This window comes from Notechis scutatus, chromosome 1 (assembly GCF_049901735.1).
Source record: "Notechis scutatus isolate UNSWTSFEM ecotype Mainland chromosome 1, rNotScu1.2, whole genome shotgun sequence".
NCBI lineage: Eukaryota > Metazoa > Chordata > Lepidosauria > Squamata > Elapidae > Notechis > Notechis scutatus.
This window is the reverse complement of record NC_142009.1, coordinates 105982220-106004689: the sequence shown is the minus strand read 5'-3', so window position 1 is coordinate 106004689 and position 22470 is coordinate 105982220. Positions and strand designations below refer to the sequence as shown.

General features: G+C 38.1%; 1 protein-coding gene across 1 annotated transcript in view; it reads right to left on the bottom strand.

Annotated features, from left to right (window-relative positions):
- SCML4 (Scm polycomb group protein like 4) overlaps positions 1 to 21312 on the bottom strand; it is a 40219-nt gene extending 18907 nt beyond the window's left edge. Inside the window, exons 1-5 of the mRNA XM_026666521.2 lie at positions 21105 to 21312; positions 12415 to 12544; positions 10547 to 10747; positions 8399 to 8590; positions 2794 to 3063 (exon numbers count right to left, since the gene is read on the bottom strand). Coding sequence (XP_026522306.2) covers positions 2794 to 3063; positions 8399 to 8590; positions 10547 to 10747; positions 12415 to 12544; positions 21105 to 21305 — 994 coding nt within the window. The 5' untranslated portion in view covers positions 21306 to 21312. The remainder of the gene's footprint in view (positions 1 to 2793; positions 3064 to 8398; positions 8591 to 10546; positions 10748 to 12414; positions 12545 to 21104) is intronic.
- Positions 21313 to 22470: the final 1158 nt, after the last annotated feature.

Sequence of the window (22470 nt, the reverse complement as noted above, 5' to 3'; positions counted from 1 at the left end):
TTTGGTCAACTTCTTCCATTTTACTTTCTCAGTCCATCTCTTGTGCAGTTACTCAATGTAACTCTTTGGTCTAGTGAACAAGATCTGTTTTGTCTTGCTCCTGTCCTAGAAGCAGCTGGTTGTCCAGTCTTTATAGGTGTGTGATGGCTCACCTGGGACTCAGTTTCCCTGGAGGTAAGAGAGTTCTATAGCATTCACATTGCAGTAGATCCTGGATCTCCTTCATACTACCAGAAAACACTATGTAGCATGAGTATTTCTGCATATCATCCACCATTTGAAAGCACACTGATCAAGGAGAAATTCTCCTGCCTCCTTTGTTGCCCAGCACATGGCAGCCTAAGAATCAGAAGAGATTTGGGCTGCACTGATCAGGCTTCTGAATATGGTGCCCACCAAAATCTTGAGTCCTGTGTGCGCCAAGAAAGGAGGGAGTTGGAGCAGTCTCCAGGCAGAATATATTAGGATTATACTTGTACCTTGTGTGCATATGCCTTCAAATTACCATGTACACTTCGTGATTGCCTGGACAAGTACCTGCAGTTTCTTTAGCAACATTTTTTTCAGAAATGGTTTGCTCTTGCCTTCTTCTTAAGGCTGAGAGAAAGTGATTGGCCAAAGGTACCCAGCAGGCTTCAATCATATGTATGTCTAGAACTCACAGTATCCTAGTTTCTAGCCTGAAGCCTTAACCACTACAACAGATTAACTCAGTGGTGGGATTCAAATAATTTAACAACTGGTTTGCCCAGAGTCAGGTTGGCTATCATGGGAGGCATGGCCTTCCAGCTCCGCCATACATGTGGGTTGATCCTCCCACGATAGCCATCCTGACCCTTGGTGAACCGGTTGTTAAATTATGCCCCCCCACACACACACACTATCAAAGTAGATCCTGGGTGCTGCGCTGTGCTGCAATGGAGAAATGGGAAATGGAGCAGCCAGCATGAGGGAAGGAGGAGGAGCATGGACAAGAAAGAGGGAAAGCAGCCTTTTCCTTCCCTCGTGCTGGCTGCTCCATTGCCCGTTTCTCCATTGCAGCATAGCGCCAAAGATCCAATTTGATAAGGGGTGTGTGTGGGTAATTTAACAACCAGTTCACCTAAACTGGTGCGAACCAAGTGAATCCCACTACCAGATTAACTCCCTTTTTAAAAAAAGATGTTTGTACCTTTAGGAAAGTTAAATATTAGTGACTTGCATTTTCTCTTGGGTAGCAAAACTGATTTTATCTGGTCAGAAGTTGCATAATTTTATTTTGGTGATTAAATGAATATAGTTTAAAATCTTGCTACCACTAGGCTAAATGATAACATTGGGTTCTTATACTGAAGGTATCTCCTGTCTTATCAATCCCTTTCCTCGTGGCTTAGTATTTTAGGCATGGTAGGTAGTAGGAGTAGAGAGAGGATACTTCTGGCCTGTTCCTTATCTCGTCTGAGGATTGATTATTGATTACCTCTTGATGGAACTGTATCTAGCAAGAACATTGTGTGAACAAGCTGTGGGGCAGGTCACTTACCAATGAGAGAAATTTATTGTAGCAGCAAAATCTGCTCTTCAACTGGACAATATCTGTTTAACCAATAGAGGAGAATATTTGTAGCTCAGGGTTGAAGTATGGGGTCCTGGATCTCTGAGTTTGATGCACTGATGTTGTTACCTAGTTTGGCAATGAAACGTCTGCAAGAAAACCACCAAGCTCAGAGAGCACCAAAGACCTCATAATATCTGTTTATATTGTCTGATTCAAGACCCTGGCTACAAAAAACCCAGACATAGGTTGGAGTGCAATAAGGAGATACAGAAAATTCTAATTTTTTTGCTGCCATCTAATGATCATTTGGATTTTTGGTAATCCTATTTCAATAAGTTTTCTTCACGTACTGTAAATAGCAGAGGGGATTTCATCCCCTATTAGCCTCAACCAGTATAATAGATCCCACCAATCTCTGAAAGGTGGACTGGGGAGGAAATACTATATTCATTCAATAAGATCTAATTTTCCTTCATTTTGGAAAAAAAGTTGCTTGTTATTTTCAAATGATAGTTGATATCTGAATCTCATGTCTGAACTTTTAAATATTCTTATTTACAATGTTATTTTCTTCCATAATAAGATTAATGTGGGGGAGGGACTTGCATGGAAGTTAAATAGGTACATCAACAATCTATGTCTTATTATGTTTAACTGACCCCAGCCGGCATCTTTACTTCTCCTGGGTATGAGATTCCTACTCTTCCTTTTCCAACCTCAGAGCAGAGCATAGATAGATAGGGCTACATTTGGTGCTGCCCAGGGTCTTTATAAAATAACATCTTGATGATATCTGGTTTATAAGAAAGAAAAAATATGCAAACTCCAGAAATGTTCTACTATTACATGAAACACAAAAGGAGCAAAATTAGAGCCCCAAATCATCGTTTTCATCAGAGCAGTCAAATGAACTGAATGGGAAATCTAAAGTTACTGTCATAATTGTAACTTACACAGCTATTGTAATTTGTGCTGGTTTACTGTATGTCACAGCACTAAACAAAACTTCTAAGGACTTGTGTGCACTAGATTGCAAGAATAAGTCCTGCGTGTCTGCAGACAGAGATCCCATCCTTGCACAGTTACTGCACAAAGGTTGGGGGGCTGTCAAGATTTGTTGACACAATCCTACTGTTATCTGATTGCAATTACTGCACACATAATTGCTTTCTCAAGAGGAAGTTCGAAAGAAGACCACAGAAATCAGCAAGGTGATAAAAAAAATCATTAGAAGAAAGGGAAAAGTGTTATGTTACCATTTCTGTTTCCTTCCAGAATGGTTCCGTTTCTGGTTGGGCTTGATGTTTGATGCCTCAGAGTAGTGGTTGATGGTCCTCCAGAAGCCACTTGAGCAGAACGATGGCTGCAGGTGGAAGATGACCCTCCACCATGCCGTCCCTCTCCAGAACTCTGCCTCATAGAGTACAATGATCCCATGCAATTAAATGCTGAATCGGAGGGATCAATGCTGTAATGCTTTGTAGCCAGTGGATCAACCAGATAATCTTCAGGTATAACTGTTTCTGCTTGAAAGAGAAGCATCAGGTTATCATGGAACACAGTGCTATTTCCTAAAGCAACAACATTGATTTTGAAACTTCTTGTTTTTAATTCTGTTTTAAAGACCGGGCAGATGGTTTAAATCCCCTAGCAAATTAAAGTGTGAGCTACTGCAAATGGAAAGAGTTGTATTATACACAAATTATTAATAAGGACTTATGATTAAAATAAGTTGGAGTTCAATTTTAAGGCAGTAGCAACCTAGTTTGGAAATTAATTAATATGGACATCACTGACAATCTGAGACTCAGAGCTTAAATTGCTTTGGAATGATTATCTGAATATGTACAAAAAGATATGATTAGGCTTAAATAAATATGTAAGTTCAAGAGTTTTCTGGGCTAATGGAGCAGAGGTCCCATCCTGGTTCCATGGTATAAAATAAATCACACAGCAGATAGGTGACTACTGTCTATTAAGTCTCCTCTTTGCTTGCACTTACAACAGGAAGGTATGAAAGGGGCACTTGATTGGTAAAACCTTGTGCTAGATTTTGAGTCATGAGAATAAACAAAATGGATTTTGACAGATCTTTAATCTTCCACAGAGAAAATACTTATTATTTTTAAGAGCTGTGGTGGTGCAGTGGTTAGAATGCAGTACCATAGGCTACTTCTGCTAACTGCCAATTACCAGCAGTTCGGCAGTTCAAATCTCACCAGGCTCAAGGTTGACTCAGCCTTCCAAGGTGGGTAAAATGAGGACCTAGTTGGTTGTTGGGGGCCATACACTAACTCCGTAAACTTAGAGAGGTCTGTAAAGCACTGTGAAGCGGTATATAAGTCTAAGTGTTCTTGCTATTGGTACAAGCCCTATGTCTTATTTGAAATTGGCCTTTGCTAGCAAGTTACAGAAAAGGAAGCCAAGCGATCCTGCACTGCATTGATTCCTTGGCAGCAGTCGTCTAATTTAGAGTTTTCAAACCTTTTCAGGCTGTAAAACCTGATTATTAAAAAATAAAAAATCCTGGGATCCAGGCTAAAGAGGCAAAGCTCTAATGATAGAAAATTGTCTGTGTGGATTGAGGTTTCTTTTGCCTTTAGTCTCATCAAGTTTTTATGGTGTTCTGTGAAACAGCTTGAAAAATCTTGGTGTAAGTTACTATTTTAGAATGCTTTAGGCATGATACTATAATTATGTGAAGCAGAATCAAAGAGTGGGACCCATGGAAATATTGGAGAGGCTTCTTATCGTTCACCTTACACTTGAACACCAATTCCCAGATACCTGCTGCTGCAAAATACTGATACTCTGATTAAAAAAAAAAAGCAGGGGTTGTAATATTTCAATTTTTATTTTTCATCGGTGTTCTCTGTACCACCATAGTCTTTTCTGTTATTCATTGGCATTAGCAAGCCATTATGACAAAAATATTAGTCATTAAAATGCTACCAGGGAAGATAGCTCTTGACAGTTTAATTTCAGAAACACGAATGAACTAGACTGTGCATTATGTCCAGAATGTTATCACATTTTCTGCACATACACATTAAAACAATAAAGAAACGAAGACTGCCTGGGGATTTAGAATTTGCTACAGGAGCAAATGGAGATCTTGCTTTTCTCAGTAGATGATTTCTCTCTGATAAGAAAGAGTCTTCATAATATGATATGCAAATCTGAAAGTCACATACTGAGGTTCATCAGTTTGGCAACTGACCATATTTCCATGTTCTTATTAGCAGTCTCCGTAACACCCTTCTCCCTTCAGATGTGGTGATTCAAATGCATCTCCATTTGCTCTCAAGATCGGGACTAGTGTGCCAGTTTAGGAGATGGATGTTGTAGTCTTATATATCTGGAGGCTGAAAGGCTGCTCTAAATTTTTCTTGGAAGCAAACTATAGGAACTAGCAGGCCTGGCATTCATTTTGGGGTTATAACATTGTTTTGCTCCTTTATTTTTTTCCCCTTCTCCATTATTGTATTTTCCTTGGTCAAAAAAACCCCTCCTCTAATTACTAAGGAATATAGCCAATATAAAAATATGGTGCTGGATATAAGAAAAGGGTCACTGGGTCCAACTTTCTGTTCTTACCAGATGCCCTTGGGAAAATCAGGATAAAGGTTTATGCTATCTCATGAAACTGATATTGAAAGACCATTAATTTAAATGCAAGCAGTATTAATCTGGAGATTAAGAAAGAAAGTAGAGGAAGAGGTAATTGGAATCGTGGGACAACCCCCCCATTTTTCAATGCTCTATCGTCTTCTTCCCTTGGATATCTGTTTTCCTTATTGTTAGGAAATGGGCCAGAGTGGGCTGAGTCAATCTATTTGCTATTTCTTTCAGACAGAACAGAGACAGACAGACAGACTGGGTATCATGTTACCTAATTTAACAAATGTAGGGTTCACGCTCTATTTATATACGGTAACTTTTAAATAGTGTTGAAATATATAGCTTTGAATGTGTTTTTATCTAAAAGTTAACATCAGAAGAGCCCAGCACATCTGCCATCAACTGAAAGCACCAGAGTACATTAACACGCCTGGTTTGTGTAGGGAATGTGTTTACAAAGTGACATATTAGGCTATGGTCACAAGAAAGGGGGGAATGTCTGGGGGGAATGACACAAAGTTTTCAAAAGAGTGAAGACGGCCTCTGTGCCTGCTGAATTGAAATCCCACCCTTTTGATATGTGTGTTGCATGTGTGTTCCGTACAGTGGTGGGATCAAATAATTTAACAACTGGTTCCCCCAGGGTCAGGTTGGCTGTCATGGGAGGACTGGGCCATCCCCATCCTCCAGCTCTGCCACACATGCAGAATGAGCCTCCCGTGACAGTCAACCTGACCCTGGGGGAACGGTTGTTAAATTACACCTCCCCCATCAAAGTGGAGCAATGGAGTGGTTGGCATGAGGGAAGGGAGAGAAGCAGGGAGAAGAAAGAGGGAAAGCGGCGTTCTCCTTCCCTTGTGCTGGCCACTCTGCTGCCTATTTCTCCATTGCAGTGCCGCACCCAGGATCCACTTTGATAGGGAGGGTAATTTAACAACCGGTTTGTCCAAACCGATGTGAACTGGCTGAACACCACCACTTGTTCCATATAAAAAAAGAGAAGGGTGTTCAATCACGTAGTCATGGACACCATCTTGACTTTTTTTTTTTTTGACTCTCTTAAAGTTGCCCTTGTAATAGCCTGCCCCTTGACCCTATTGCTGTCATTCAAGACCCGTCCAGGGGAGGCAGAGGCAGCAGACCCACACCCCACTTTTGGCTGGAGCTCAGCTTTCACAAAGAATGAAAAATCTGTCTCTCAAATCATCCCACTGCATCTCATTTCAAATGCTAGAGACAACCTCGCAGCCTTCCCTTCACAAACTGCTTTAGACAGGCAAATAGCTTTCTATTAAATATTGTTGTGGTTGACTAGATTGCACAGATCTCCTGTTCCCCCTTTAAGCCTGACCTTAATATTTTATGTATTGTTTAAAGGATAATGTTCCAGGCAGAGGAATCTATGAGGCAATAAATGAATTGTGCAGGTAATTAAATGATGAACCAAAGCCAGAAATACTGATAACCATAAAAACCATTTATTTTGACTTTACTCCAAAGCTATGCGCGGCAATTATTGTACGGGGGAAAGAAGTTTGAATGCTACAGGACTAAGTGAAAGGAAGAATAAAACAGCACATTTGTAGCATACAAGAAACTGAACTCAAATTGTGTTTGTTGTGTTTTTCTGCCTTCAGAAGAACACTTCGAAGTCAGGAAAAAAGACACGTATGGCTATTATGTTGAGCCATTAAAGTATGTTTTTAACGAACTCCTCAAAGCATTTTAATGCACTTTACAGTTTGGATAAAAGAAAACAATGACATTATAAAGTTTAAATTTCATAGCCTCCTTTGCCAGCACATTCTAAGAAAGACTCCATTTTTGACAGACCTGAAGGTGACATAGAAGGAAAAAATAACCCCTATCTCTCAAATTATATTTGCCTAGAAGTCTAAATACATGGCAGAAGCAAGGCCTAACATGCAGAACACAAATGCTGTTGAAATTAATTCAAGATTCTGCTATAATAGTCTGTTATCAATAAAGCTGACCCCAGCTTTGTTGTTTCCTGGGGCTGCTATCCTTGAAAAGCTTGACCTCGATCTTGAAAGCCTCTCAATTAGTTCTCCAGCTCAACTTATACCTGGTGTATTTAAGACAGAATTACTTTATAGCTCCTTTTCATATTTCTGCCTTATCTTTAGGGAATCTTTATACCTTAATTCCCTGTGTTTCCCCTTGCAGCAGGGCTCTCTCCTCTCTGTTCCCAGGGCCTGTTAGATATTCCATCACAATTTGCAATGAAAAATGGATGGTTGTGGACAACTTTCTATGAACTTCCCACCCACCAACCCACCCCCATTTTTTTCACTTGGAGGGTACACTGTCTGTGATGGGTAAAGGAGTCCTCAATTAAATTCCTTTTCCTTTCCTGAAACTGACATTAATTCTATAATTGACAAAAAATACGGGCAAGAGAATCTAAATTAGGAGGTAGCACCTAGCTAACATTGGCTGATCTCAAAAGCTAAGCAGGGTCAAATCCAAAATCCCTTTGGTATGCAAGCTCCAATATGCAAACTAATGGCAAAGTACAATATGGCAAAGTACAATATGCAAACTAATGGCAAAGTACTACCTTATTATTGCCAAGGAAACTTTATAGAAACACAACTCAAAGAAGACTTTAATTATATGACAGTATCTATTCTTTCCCCTAGCTTTGAGCTAAATGCCTTTTTTAGAAACTTAGAGCTGGAAACCACCACATAGCAGGACAGCCAAAACTCTTCCATATGCTGCTGCAATCAAAATGGGTTCCTATGTCATCCTCCCCAAAAGCCCAATTCCTATATATTGTATATTTTAAAAGTGAAGGCAGAGGCAGAGTTCTCCTATATCTGATTTGAGGTGCAACTTAAATATGTATGAAAAGAATTTTAGTTGGTGAGGAGCAAAAAGCAGCATATTTTGGCATGATGTAATAGTCAAATAGTCAATTGGAACTAACTTAGTGGGATCTTTTTTTTTTTTCCTTCCATTCAATCATGCCTGACTCTCGAAGCCTGCCTGGATAAGTCCCTACATTTTTCTTGGCAAGCTATTTCAGAAATGGTCTGCCATTGCCTCCTTCCAGGGCTGAGAGAAAAAGACCAGCCCAAAGTCACCCAGTTGGCTTTCTGGCTAGGGCAGGACTAGAACTCACAGTCCCCCTGTTTTTAGCCCGATACCTTTAACCACTGCACCAACTTGGGTCACTTTTGGAAGATTCATTATTTTTATAATTCTTAAACCTACCTGATTCCATCTGTCCATTTTCATACCCTTCTGGATTTTCAGAAGTGTTATATTGTGGAAAAGGCTGGTTGCTGAAAAGATTGTCGCATAATAAGTTACGGCAAAGCTTTTTGAGGAATCGCAAAACGTAACCAATACTGTTCACAACTGGGAGGCTCAAGAGGTGCTGTTTTCCTTCAAAAGAGGCAGAAACTGATGGAGAGAGAAAAGGGTAGATAGTTACATGCAAATCAAGCTGATGTCCCTTTGACTGAGTACTTCCCCATCATTGGCATAGTGAAATTATGCCCTATATCAGCCTAATATGATCTCCTGTCAGCATGGCCATTTTTACACTATCAGCAGTTCCTAAACTATACATTTTTTCATGTTGATTTACGTTATTGAAATACTACCACTTGTGGTGGAGAATTTTTTGGATTAGAGTTTATAGTGGTTCCTCAATTCTGTCAATTTTGATGGAAACAAAAAAGATCTCAGAGATCTTAAAAGCAGAGGTTATATTGAACTGAGTCTAATCAGAATCTCAGAACTGCCGCTGCATTCACGTTTATAGGAACTCAGCCTTAAGAAAATAATAATAATTTTACTAGATATAACAACCTGGCATATTTTCAGGATTCAGCTAAAGTGTTTTTTGTATGTGTATGTTTAGCTTTTTGTTCTTTCAGCACAGGTGCAAATAGGACCAAAATGCCCAGAGGGGAAACAAAAATGGAAACAGAATATAAATAAATATTGCACTGTGGGATAAAGCTTAGAATTGTACAACGTGACAAGTCTTGTAGTGAAGTAAAACAGAGTTAATGGAGAAGATAATTGTCAATATTTTAAAAAAAAATTCTTAAAGCATTCTTCCATCCTTTTTAAAAGGATGGTATAAATATTGTGATTTATTACTGCATTTCAAAATACAGTAATGAGCTGAAGAAGCTTCTTGGATGAGAACCAAAACGTCTTCAAAGAAAAAAACCAGAATGTCCAGTTGCCTCTTGAAAAGAGCATCTTTGGGACAACCATGACCTGAATGACTGAGAATCTCCATAGACATGTATTTAAAAACTTTTATAATTATGATTAATTTTTAAAGCCATGAAATGTGAATTAAAACACTTCAAAAAACAGAATCAGTATCCTAGTACCCCAGTATTGTATAATAAATACATAATACCTCTTAAAGAGAATATGATCTGAGGGATAGCAGTTAGAGCGCTCACTGATGCTCTTTTCATCAGTGTAATGTATGTCTGTATGTATGTATTTGATTTATATCTCATTTCATGTTTAGTCAGAAGCTCCAAACAGTAGAAGCAACATATCCTCCTCCCATTTTTCTTCATAACAACCCTTGGAGTAAGTTGGGTTGAGAGAAAATGATTGGTCCAAAGTCACTAAGTGAGTTTTTGTGGTTGAGGGTAGATAAAATGGCTGCCTCTGTCACAGCAGGTGACTATATCTGCTTGACCTTAGCTTATGTCAACAAGCTGAGCAGAGTAAGAGCGGATTAGTGCAGTACTACTAGGATACTACTAAGAAATCCAAGGATTGTAAGATAGATCAGAAAAAAGAACAAACAAGTAAAGTACTTTTTCATATAGCCACAAGGAGTCAAGCTCAACACTTTACCTTAACAATGGCACATTATAAATGTGGAATTGCCTAATTATTCACTGTCACAAACAAACAGGCATGGGGCACAGAAACGAGTTGAACAATGAAATCAGGTGGATTGGAAATGCAAAACATACTGCTTATATGTTTATAGCATGACAGTTCAAAGTGGAGACGAATTTCCATTGGTGAACAGCTTTTCAGACTTTGTTCTACCTATTCATTTATTGAATGTATATGCCACCCATCTCTCCCAGAGGTGACTTGCTGGCTGAGGAATTCTGGGAGTTGAAGTCCACAAGTCGTAAAGTTGTCAAGGTTGGAGACCCCTGCTCTAGGCAACTTATAACCAAACCAGACTTTCCAAATATGGAATTGATGCAGGGGAATATTATTACAGGCATAAAACAAAGCCCTACCAACTCTACTCTTAAACATTTTTACTAATGAACACTGGATAGAAGACTATTCAAGGTTCTGGTTAGCATTCTTGCAAGCAGAAACACATTTACTGCAATACACTGTCTCCGGTTTTACCTGACACCATTTCTGCACCATAGCCCTGCTTGACAAGTGAGAAGACAGTCTTTTGCTGGTGGGCACAATCAATGCATGCCTGAACTGCCTGCTGTAGCACCATGGAAGGTCGTTCAGGCCCAAAATGATCTGGCAGTTGCTGCACTCTCTTTCGTTCAAGGTACGGCCCCACATTTGCTTGCTTGTTGACATAAAGGCAGACTGCAGGGAGGGAAAAAGTCGTTGTCATTGTCGAAAGACTTCATAAAACATCATTTCCTTTCTGTGATCCTGATTTGGTTTTGTAAACTGGAGATTCAGGCCTTTGCAGATCCTGTGTATCTGACATCAGATTGGGAAATGCTTCACTGATAACTATAGAAATATGGTTGTCCCAAAGGTGCTTTTTCAAGAGGCAACTGGACTTCCTGGCTTTTCCTTGAAGATGTTTCACTTCTCATTCAAAAACCTTCTTCAGCTCTGAGCTGAAGCTTCTTAGATGAGAAGCAAAATGTCTTCAAAGAAAAAACAGAAAGTCCAGTTGCCTCTTGAAAAAGCACCTTTGGGACAGCCATGACCTGGATGACTGAGAATCTCCATATGTGTGTGTGTGTGTGTGTGTGTGTGTGTGTGTGTGTGTGTTTGTGTGTGTATTTGTTGATTTCTTTCCAGAGAACAGTCTACAATTCTGAAGGATTTCCAATTGAAGCCAGAAATTTAGGCATATAGAATGAGATGAAAACCTTGGTTCTATATAATGAAGAAAATCATGAGTATAAAATGTGAAAGAAAGCAAGAAATCAAAATGGTTAAAATTTTATAAAATAACGTTGTTGTTTTTTAAAGTTAGAATTCCTGAGGAAAAAAGAAGATTGTGACTCTTTCTTCATCCATGCTTCTCTAATTATCCCAGAGGTCAGCATAAAGACTTTTACTGAGTCTTCCATAGTATCTATATTCCATACTACTTGGTTTTAAACTTTCAGTGCAATTTATGACTATGATTAAAAATACAAAATTACCTTAATCCAATCTATTATGTAGTTGCACAGATTAATAGTTTATAATATCATTATTGGGTCTTTTCTGGAATAAATATGCTAACAGATGATATACCAGAACTTTTTTCTTTTAAGAAAGACACTCTACTGTATGCAGGTCTATTTATGACTATGTCTTAAGAGACCTGGTCTCAGTCATATTAAAACAAGACACATTATTATTGCTGGCCACAAAAGTATTAGAGTTGTCATCATTCAGAACATATATCATCATCCTGTGACAGAAATTAGAAAGGTGACAAAGAAATTGTTACATAGCAAAGAAGATAGATGTGTAATGCTATGGATAATACATAATTATTATAACCATAATAAAAATGTAGTACTTGAAGTGTTAAACAGCTACTCAGATTGAACAATAAAAAGTCTCAAAGCATTTTATTCTGAATAAATAGGGGGATAATGGCAATAATAGCATCACATAGCTCTGTAAGCCACTAAAAGCCTACACAACAAAGCGAAAGATATAAACAAAGCAGGAGAACCCATTGTAAGCACAAATGAGGGACACAGATGGCTTTTCTAAGTTCTGATGATGAATCTATTCATTCAAAAGCACTCATATTTTACTTTCAGTCTGTGGCACAGGATCTCTTAAATCAGTCAGTACACAAGTTGCTTCTGCGCATCTCTTTTTCTATTATGTACAACCAAAGAAGCAAATAATACTGAAAACAAAAATAGAGGAAAACATCAGTTTGGGAAGACAGCTGGCAAATTAATTGAAAAGCTGTTTTGGGGTTCTCAGAAGGACAGGGAAATAAGTCTTCTTAAAAACACTGAATGTGAAAAAAAGGCTTTCATTTTGGTGGGTTTGATTCTACATACCTGTGAGGGCTTGTGGTGCTGCCGAGTTTGGAATCGTAGCCGCATCCTGGGGGATTGAACTAATATCAGGTTCTGGGGTGCTTCTTGGTGGGGAGATTGCTAAAGGAGTCATTAGAACACGAGATTTCAGCTGGAAGACACAACAAGATGTTGGTCATGAAAAAAAACATATCAAATCTATTCTGTTACACCACAACTTTGAGCTCTTTCAGCTCCCAAAATTCTATGGCATGGCATTCTTTCCCTGAAATAGAAATTCTATTCCCTGAAATAGAACACAAAACATCAGAGTTGGAAGGGATCTTGGAGGTCTTCTAGTCCAACCCTCTGCTCAAACAGGAGACCGTATACCATTTCAGACAAATGGCTGTCCAGTCTCTTCTTAAAAGCCTCCAGTGATGGAGCACCCACAACTTTTGAAGGCAAGTTGTTCCACTGGTTTATTCATCTCACTGTCAGGAAATTTCTCTTTAGTTCTAGGTTGCTTCTCTCCTTGGTTAGTTTCCATCCATTGCTTCTTGTTTTGCCTTCAAGTACTTTGGAAAATAAATTGACTTCCTCTTCTTTGTGACAGCCCCTCAGATATTGGAAGACAACTTTAATGGCACCCCAGTCCTTCTTTTTACTAGACTAAGCATACCCAATTCTTGCAATCATTCTTCATATGTTTTAACTCCATCCCCCTAATCATCTTTGTTTGCCTTTTTCTGCACTTTTTCTAGATCTCAACTTGATTTTCACATTGTGGTGACCAAAACTGGATACAGTATTCCAAGTGTGGTCTTACGAAGTCCTTATAAAGCAGTACTAACACTTCGCATGATTTTGATTCTACCCATTTGTTAATGCAGCCTAGGATTGCATTGCTGGCTCATATGTAAATGATTCTCTACTATACTAGGATTCCAAGATCTCTCTCACAGTTACTGCTTTGAGCCATGTTTCACCTAAACAGTACTTGTACATTTGGTTTTTCTTGCTTAAATGTAAAACCTTTCTTTCTCTATATCACGGGTGTCAAACTCGATCACGTCATGTGATATATCATGACTTTTTTTCCTTTGCAAAGGTGGGTGTGGCCTGTGCATGACACATCCAGCCCACAGGATGTGACAGGCCTGCTCTACATTGAATTTCAGTTTGTTAGATAAGCCCCAATGTTCAAATCTGCTGACAGTTGATTAATTTGAGGAAGAGGAAGAAGAAGACAGAAACAAATTGCATTTTAAATTACCATGCACATTATGCACTACCTTAAAATGTAATTTGTCCCAGAATTTATTTCTTCCAGAATTATAAAAAGGACAGTGAGGAATCATCAAGTTCTCTATAGTCTCACTCCCAATGTATATCTTAGTTGGAAAGTATCATTAACTTGCAATTACTCTTATCAATATAATTATTTTCATTTATACTGGTATACAATGTAGCTGCTACTAAGAGATCTATTAAAAGTCAATTATGTAAAATCTACATGTTCAAAGACATATTTCCCCCTTTTATAAATGTCAGTCTGGCACAGTGTGTAAACTACTCAAAACAGAGATATTGTGTCTAGTTAAAAACTGTATGCTTGTCATAATCCCCACATCCTTCTAGATGAAATTTCTGTAAATATATTTCCACTATACTGCCACAAGTGTCAATAAGTAATAGCGATAAAGGCGATATGATTAAATCCATCTGTTTTTTTCTTCTATAAACGCTACAAGACATACATCTTTATAAACAACAGGCACATTTAGCAATTTACTGAGACGGACTTGGGAAGCAAATATGTAATTTATAGATGTGCATCCAAAGCCAAGATTATATCATAAGTTAAAGCAGGATAATATGAAACAGGTTTTCATATATCAAGGATGGAGAAAATGAATTTGAACCCATTGCAGTTTGGCAAAGACAGTCTCCGTCTGCAAATTGGAAGGATCTGCTGCAGCTTTTTCTTTCCTTGCTCTTAACTTCTGTTGACATTACCCCTTATTGCGAGAGTATGAATGAGTCCAAGATGAATACAAATGCCATATCCAACTACAGCTCGAGTTTAACTGTAGCTGAGCCTGAGTCCAATTTGGCTACCATTCAGATTCTGTAGGCTGTAATCACCTAGACCTGGGGGTAGAGAACTAGGGCCCTTTTATGACCTATGGACTTCAACTCCCAAAATTCTTGAGCCGGCATGGTTGGCTCAGAAATTCTGGGAGTTGAACTCCACAAATCATAAAGGGGCCTTGGTTCCCCACCTGTGGTCTAGACTTTATACTAAAGAGATTGACTTTTAGGTTTTCAATAATATTGCAGCTAAAGGGCACTTCCACCAAGCATGCTTCTCACTCTATTTCCACCCTTGATCCCTCACAAAATCCAAAATTTGCAGCAGATTTTTAATCACTATCAGTTCTACCCAGCTAGAAATGCTGAGAACCACCAGAGAATACTGCGTCCTACTCCCTGAACTGCCGAATCTCCTGAAAAATAAAAATGTATTCACTCACATTCCCTGCAAAAAGAAGAAAGAAAGAAAGAAAGGAAGGAAGGAAGGAAGGAAGGAAGGAAGGAAGGAAGGAAGGAAGGAAGGAAGGAAGGAAGGAAGAAAGAAAGAAAGAAAGAAAGAAAGAAAGAAAGAAAGAAAGAAAGAAAGAAAGAAAGAAAGAAAGAAAGAAAGAAAGAAAGAAAGAAAGAAAGAAAGAAAGAAAGAAAGAAAGAAAGAACTAGTTTCCTCTCCTCCCATCCAGGTCTTCAGTGTGTGTGAATGCATGCGCATGTGTTGACTCCTGGCAATTGTTTTGGACTTGCCCCTACATATGAAACTTTTTTTGTGACAAATTACAATGAATGGTGGGCTAGACAAGTATTATGTAAGATCCACGCAGAGTCTAGAAATTGTGACTTTATATTGTTCCATGAAAGAAACGAAGGATGAAGATCCTGAAATAAAGTCCAACCCTTTGTAACGGCACTTGATTTTTCTGACTCCTTAAGCTTTATATTTATTTATTTTTCCCCAAAAAAATTAAATATTTTCATAATAAAGCTATAAACCCACAAAACCAATCCAGAGCAGTAAAGAGGGAGGGGGAAGGAACCTTGTCTGATTTAAACAGACTTTCACAGAGACAATCAAAAGCAATGGAGAAGAAAATTGCATGTTAGAAGTCCTAATTTAGATCTGATGTAGAGTTTATAGAACACAGTAAATCAATAAATGAAATGATCTCTTTTGTCTGCCGAAATGAAAATCACCAGATACAAACAATCTGTCTTTACATGCTTCTGCCTAACCTCATATAGGTTTTTTTTAAACTTATGCAACTTGAACCCCAGTTTTATTTGTCCCTTGAGTCAACACACTCTCTCTTGCACTCGCTTATTCTCATGTGAGCGCATATACATAAAGAAACATAGAAATGCTTTCTCTAGGAAGATAAGGGTCCACTTAAAGTAGTATTTTATGGCAGGTCTAATCTCTTCCGAAATCTAAAATTCGCTACCTAGTGAATGGTCTTCCTGCATATCATCCAAGGCCTCCTCCCTCCCCTGGAGCTGCCTCACAAAAAGATGCCACAATCAGGAAGGTTCAGAGGACAGGAATCTGACTGACTGCACTGAGCACCACATAGTACCAGAAGTTGAACCGCTGAAGCAGAAAGACACCATCTCCCATGGTGTCATTAAACCATTGAGTCACCACATCTCTTATATTCATGGAAATGCATAAATCATTCATTTAGCTTTGGTCCTGAATGAAGACATTTGGAAAATGATGCCAAGTACTGCCCATGTACACACAAACATACACACGCACAAACATTTCAGCGAAATACTGCAGCACAATCACATTGGTCAGAACTATTCTTCAGCTTCAGTGGTACCCCCTGATCACTTTAAAGCTTGGGCTGGTCTTACAATGGTTCCCTTTGGATAACTATTACTTTGGTTGTGAATCACACTGCTTACTTGACAATAAATGTAGCAGCAAATGCAAGAGCATCTTGTTTTCTCTCTGGAAAACAAGTGACTGTGCGTATTTCTATTGGATGTTCTCTGGTGCTGGAAAGTGGGCAGAGGGAGAGAGTGTGGGAATGGAGGGAACAGGGACTGTATTAACATTTTTATTTTTTATTTAAATTATGAATAGACTGCTACATGCTTTCCCCCAAGGATATAGAAACCCCTCTCTTAGGTTGTTATGGATCCATTTAGCCTTCCCTTCAACTAGATTGCCATTCTTCCATCATTGTCACTGGAAATTATTATGTTGGAGTGAAATAGACTACTTTATTAAACATGGCTTCTCCACGAAAATAGCATTAGGTATGCATAAGCAGCATGGAGATGGTAGTGGGGAACAGACGGCTTCATAAATATGTAGATAAGGGGCAAAGTGTAATAAATCTGGATCTCCAGAGTGGTGCTTGTGAAAAGCTATTTTAGCAAAACTTTGAGAGCAAAGCTCAGCATATAACCCTGTCAGCTGAGCTAAAATCTCTCCCCCAAATTGAGATTAGATGAACTTGTGGTTTTAATGTGGATGGGATGTGACTCTTGATATATTTAATTTACAAATAGAACGGCAACACAAAAGGCTACACACACTCACGCACTTGCTCCAGTTCAAGTGAGAGCACAAGGTGGCAAGCCAAACAACAACAACATGCAGCAGAACCACCAAAATGAGTGCTTTCTTTTGGCTTCCAGGGAATCAATGTTTGGGAACTAAAGGAAACCATGAAGGCAATGGCAAACATTCATAGTGATTATTTACTGAGCTAAAAAGTGGGAAAACGTTTATTCCTTCAGCTAAAAAAAAATCTTCTGCCAAAACTGGTGTCAAAATGTGTAAGCATTGATGCCTCGTATCATGCAATTGCTAAATCAATTCACAAGGAAGAAGTAAAACCACCTACTGTAAATAACACCTGTACAGTTATGTGTTACAATGCAGCACAGAAATGCAGATCCAGAATCCAACTGTAACTGTAAACTTGTGTGCTTCACATTGTCATTTGGTTATTTTGCAAAATGGTTTTTGTACTCTGAGGAGCCTGAGAATTTCTCTAGTTTGCTGAATATTAGCAACTAAAACAGTCATTTTCTATCCTAAAGGCAGAAGATAATAAAATCAAGAAAAAATAAACAATAGCCTATCAAAACAGAACTGGTTTTAGAAATAACATCCTCAAAGTGGTAATCAAATGTGTAGGTAAAATTGTCACTCCTATTATCCTAGGGTGAAATCAGATTGTAGGGACAAGCTGATGAAATAATTAGGAAACAGTTCCCTTTGCATTTCTGCTGATATCTTTAATCTTCTTGTAAATGGCCAAGAATGGATGACCTTAGAAATGGAAAAAATAAATAAATAAAATGTGGGCAATTCCAAATTGGATGCCCTGCATATTTTAATGGTTACAGCTAAAACTAAGTTAAGGAATATTAATGGAAGGACCTTTTATTTTTTTACCAGTCCAACTCTAAGAGTTTCAATAGTCTACAATTCTTTCCAAAGTAGCTAGGTAGATAGATAGATAGATAGATAGATAGATAGATAGATAGATAGATAGATAGATATAGATAGAGACACTGACAGAAAAACAGACAGACTAAATACATGATAAGTCATCCTTGAAGTTACTTTATTCAATATCAGTGTTCTTCTGGAACAACTGGCAACATTTTGGATCATCATTTACTCACAACAATAAAACTCTCGCCTACTTACTTGTTTGTTTTAATTTATGCACATTGTAATCAGAAAGATACTTGGTGATTAACAATGGATCTATAATAAACCCACTGAACAATAAATTGAAAACTGTGTAATATTTGATGCAATAAAACACTCATAATATACAGTTTTTTTAAAAAAAATAAGCGATTAACACAAAATTTTACCAACAACATAGGAGGAAATCAAAGTAAACAGTAATGCACATATTCTAAATGTAAGGGTTTTTTTTATAGCTGTATATTTCCCTTGCAGGAGGACCACAATCAAGCATTTTTATATCTTATAGATGTACACAATCTCTGTCAAAACCTCTTCTGTCAAGAGTTGTTAGATATCATAACAGAAAAGTACAGGTAGTCCTCAACTTGCAACAGTTCCTTTAGTGATCATTCAAAGTTACAAAGTCACTGAAAGAAGTGACTTTCACAAAACCATTTTCCACATCCCCATGGTCATATGATAAAAATTCAGACGCTTAGCAACTGACTCATATTTATGACGGTTGCAGCGTCCCACAGTCATGTGATCACTTTTTGCAACTTTCTGACAAGCAAAGTCAATGGGGAAGCCAGATTCACTTAACAACTGTGTTACTAACTTAACAACTGCAGTGAATCACTTAACAACTATGGCAACAAAGGTCATAAAATGGGATGAAACTCCCTTAACAAATGTCTTACATAGCAACAGAAATGTTGGGCTCCATCGTGGCCATAAATTGTACTCTTTCAGATTAGAGGATGGATTCTATCTCAACGAAGCCAAGAATTTTGCAACAGCACCATCAATATCCAATTTATCTACAGCCAAATTAGACTATCACCAGATTTTATGTAGTAATTCAAACCAATTTCAAAATAATATAGTCTTTTATAGGTACAATAATAATAATATAAGGCAGAAAAGTTGAATCAGATAATTACATTTTTAAAAAATCCATATAAAATAAAGAGCTTTGTAAAAATTTACTTAGTAAGATTTAGGTGCTAAAATAACTTACAGCCTCCACAATACTGAGGGTTGTTCCCTATAAAACACAAGTTCTACTGTTCAGCCTTAGACATCTTCATATATCAAAAAGTATGTATAGAAGAGAATATATGTAGCTCAGGGTTGAACTGAGGAATTCTTGGTGCTTTCTGATCTTGGTGGTTTCCTTTAGATATTTCATTGTCTGACTAATATTATCAGTTATATAGTGAATGTGGGGTTTGCTCCCTGCTTATACACAATGGCTTGCCCTGCCAGTGTAGTAGGGGTGGTGGTTATCACAGCTAAACAGAGATTAATACTAAACAAACAATCAAGCAGAAAGCAATATTCTAATAAAAAAGCTACCAAGGAGACAATCAAACAGACAAAACTAATGAGATATTCTAATCAAGGAGCTACCAAGGAAAACCACACATTCCCACCTACGCTGGCAGAGCAAACTATTATATATAAACAGGTATCAAACTCCACTTTCACTTGCACTGATGATGCTACCTAATCAGGTAATGAAATGTCTGCAAGCAAGCAACCCAGCTGACAGAGTACCAAGGACTCCACATATTAAAAAGTCTTCCTACAATGGAACAATGGCATCTGGATGAGAAATTAGTTTAGAAGTAACTCATTGTTTTCAAAGTCTGGATTTACCATTAAAATCAATGTTCTGTTATTAAATCATCTGCTGTGCAATATCATGGGTGATCACATAAACTGATTCTCTAAATAAATATCCATACATGTTTTGTTTTGTTTTTTTCTGATCATCTTTACATCTGGTAATAGTTGGAAGTTCAGAATAAGGTACAATAAAAACCAGATGAAAAAGACAGAATTAATGTCACATTTCCCACACACACACACACACACATTTTTTGGTCCACAGTTCAAAATAAGTAATTTCTCCTATCTGATCAGAAAATAGAGCTTTATTAGATAGTTGTAACCATAGCATTTTTATTGTTAAATGTAGGAACTCTTATTTGGTTTAAAGTACTGTTTTGCTTCTTCAGCAATCTGAGATACTATAGAGAAAACAAAGACATGTTTGGTGGTAGGAAAGTCTCAAAATGAATTCATGGCAAATGGAGCTGAAAAAAACAACACCATTTGTTTGAAGCTCTAGAGAACTGCCCATGACTAGTCTCAACAATGGCTATGCAGAGATATTAATGGCGCTTGTGCACTCCTCTACCCCTCAAAACCTTTACAAATGACCTGCCAAGGACACCGCACTGCCCAAGCTGTTCCACAGTTCATAACAACTAATTTCCTCATGCCTTACTTTGCCCAAAGAAGGAAGGAAGACCAAAGCAATTTGCTGCTTAATACCTAACCTGATACTTGCAAAAGAGAGAGAGAGAGAAGAGCAGTATGTTGTCAATTTCACCTCTGCTCATTTCACCTGAATCATATGCAGAGCTGTCAAACCAACATTTCACAACACAATTTGCTAGGGCAGCTGAACCTCAGAGCTGAGGAAGAAAGTTGAGGCATGAATTCCCTTGATGGGGAAGCAGCTTGCATCCAAATTCCAGAGACCCTCCCCTCTCTTTATTGCAGCTGAAAACCAATTCCTCTTTCCCTACACAACTAAGTGGTAAGTAAACTAGCTCAGCTCCAAAGAAAGTCAAATGGCCTGGGGGTCATAGAAGCGAAAAGCTTGTTCAGCAACAGCAAATTGTCCTGTGGAGGGAAATATCTTTATGCCATTTCCTAAGCCACTAATTGTAATTCATGCAGAATAGGTAGTTTCTACTATACAACCATTTTTGGAAGGTTTAATAAAACACAACAGACAGGTTGTTACAAATTTTCCTAGATCTGGGCAAGCCGGCTAGAAGCTTTTACATCTTTTGATAATACCCTGAACAAAGTACTCTGGTAAACCTTTGCACAAGGACTGAATCTAAGCAGAAGTTAACAATAACAACAACAACAACAACAAAATAAGTAGAAAATATTGTACCTTATATCCAGGTTTTCTCCCTCGCTTCTTTGGGATCTTCACAACCGGTAGAGAACCAGGAGATGAAGAGTAAAGATTATGAACTGTCATTTTCATAGGACTTGAATGGAGCGGAGGTCTTCCTCTTTTTCGGCCTGGAATTCTAGAAGACTGCATGTCAACAGAATCCAGTCTTGGAGGCAGGAACGGCAAATGATTCATAAGTAAAGGAGCTGCAATTTTTTAAAAAAAAAACATTGACGAGTGAGGATATATTTAGCATGCATAATGCAACCATCATTATTCTCCAGCATGATAGGTGACATTTTGTGAATAAAGAGTAAGAAATACTGTAGTAAGCAAAAGAAAAAAGAAAAAGAAAGGCACATGTTTTTTTTAAAAAAAGGAAAGGAAATAGCTAAATTCGGTTCACACAGATGCCATTACTATACTTCTCTGTTTCTTTTGATCTTTGCAAACTATCATTCTTTCATCATGTCCATACCCTGTTTGAAATACTAATTTTGTCCTTTAAACTTTTTTGTCTTTTGTTTTGTTTTGTTTTCATTTTGTGGCTCGCTTTCATTCTCTCCCACCATGCCATTTTTGGTCTCCCTTCTTCTCAACCCATTCACTGTCTCTTCACACATACATTTTGCAATTTGCTCTTCATTCTCTTTCTCCATATGACGAAACCATCTGCACAGATTCCTTTTGTACTCATCGACATTCATTAATGTTCAACAGGCGCACATTGTTCTTGATTCTCACGAATCAAGGCGAATGTAGGTATCCCAGGATAGTGGTACAGGATCCAATCTTGGTCAGTCACGGGACCAAAGGTTTAGCCTTCTAGGCATTCGGACTGGTGCTGGAGCCCATCCTCAGGGAACTTCTCTCTTACCAGAAGTTCCCTCAGGATGGGCTCCAGCACGAGTCTGAAAACTCAGAAGCCTAAACCTCTGTTCGCGGTGAATAACTCAGGTTGGATTCTTGATTGTCTCTCTTGTATGACAACTAACAGTTCTTAACAACTCTTTCCCCGCCACATTCAGCTTATGTTTAACCACATATACCCTCACTTCCATGGTATAAAGTAGTTAGAAACCTGCTCTTATATCCATCAGTTTTCTTTTTCTTTTTTTTGCCATGTATTCCTCATAACAGATACATTCCACTTCGTATCTTTCTGACAGCATTTTTGCATCCTCAAATTTTTCCACTGATTTTCTCATCTTTAATAATCTACCAAAGTATACATTTTCACCATTTATACATAACTTGCAGTTGCTCATCTTTTTCCCTGTCAAACACAACCACATTATCTTGTGCTTTGAAACATTGATTTTTCAGATCCATACTCTTTGTTGGATTATACATTTCTTTA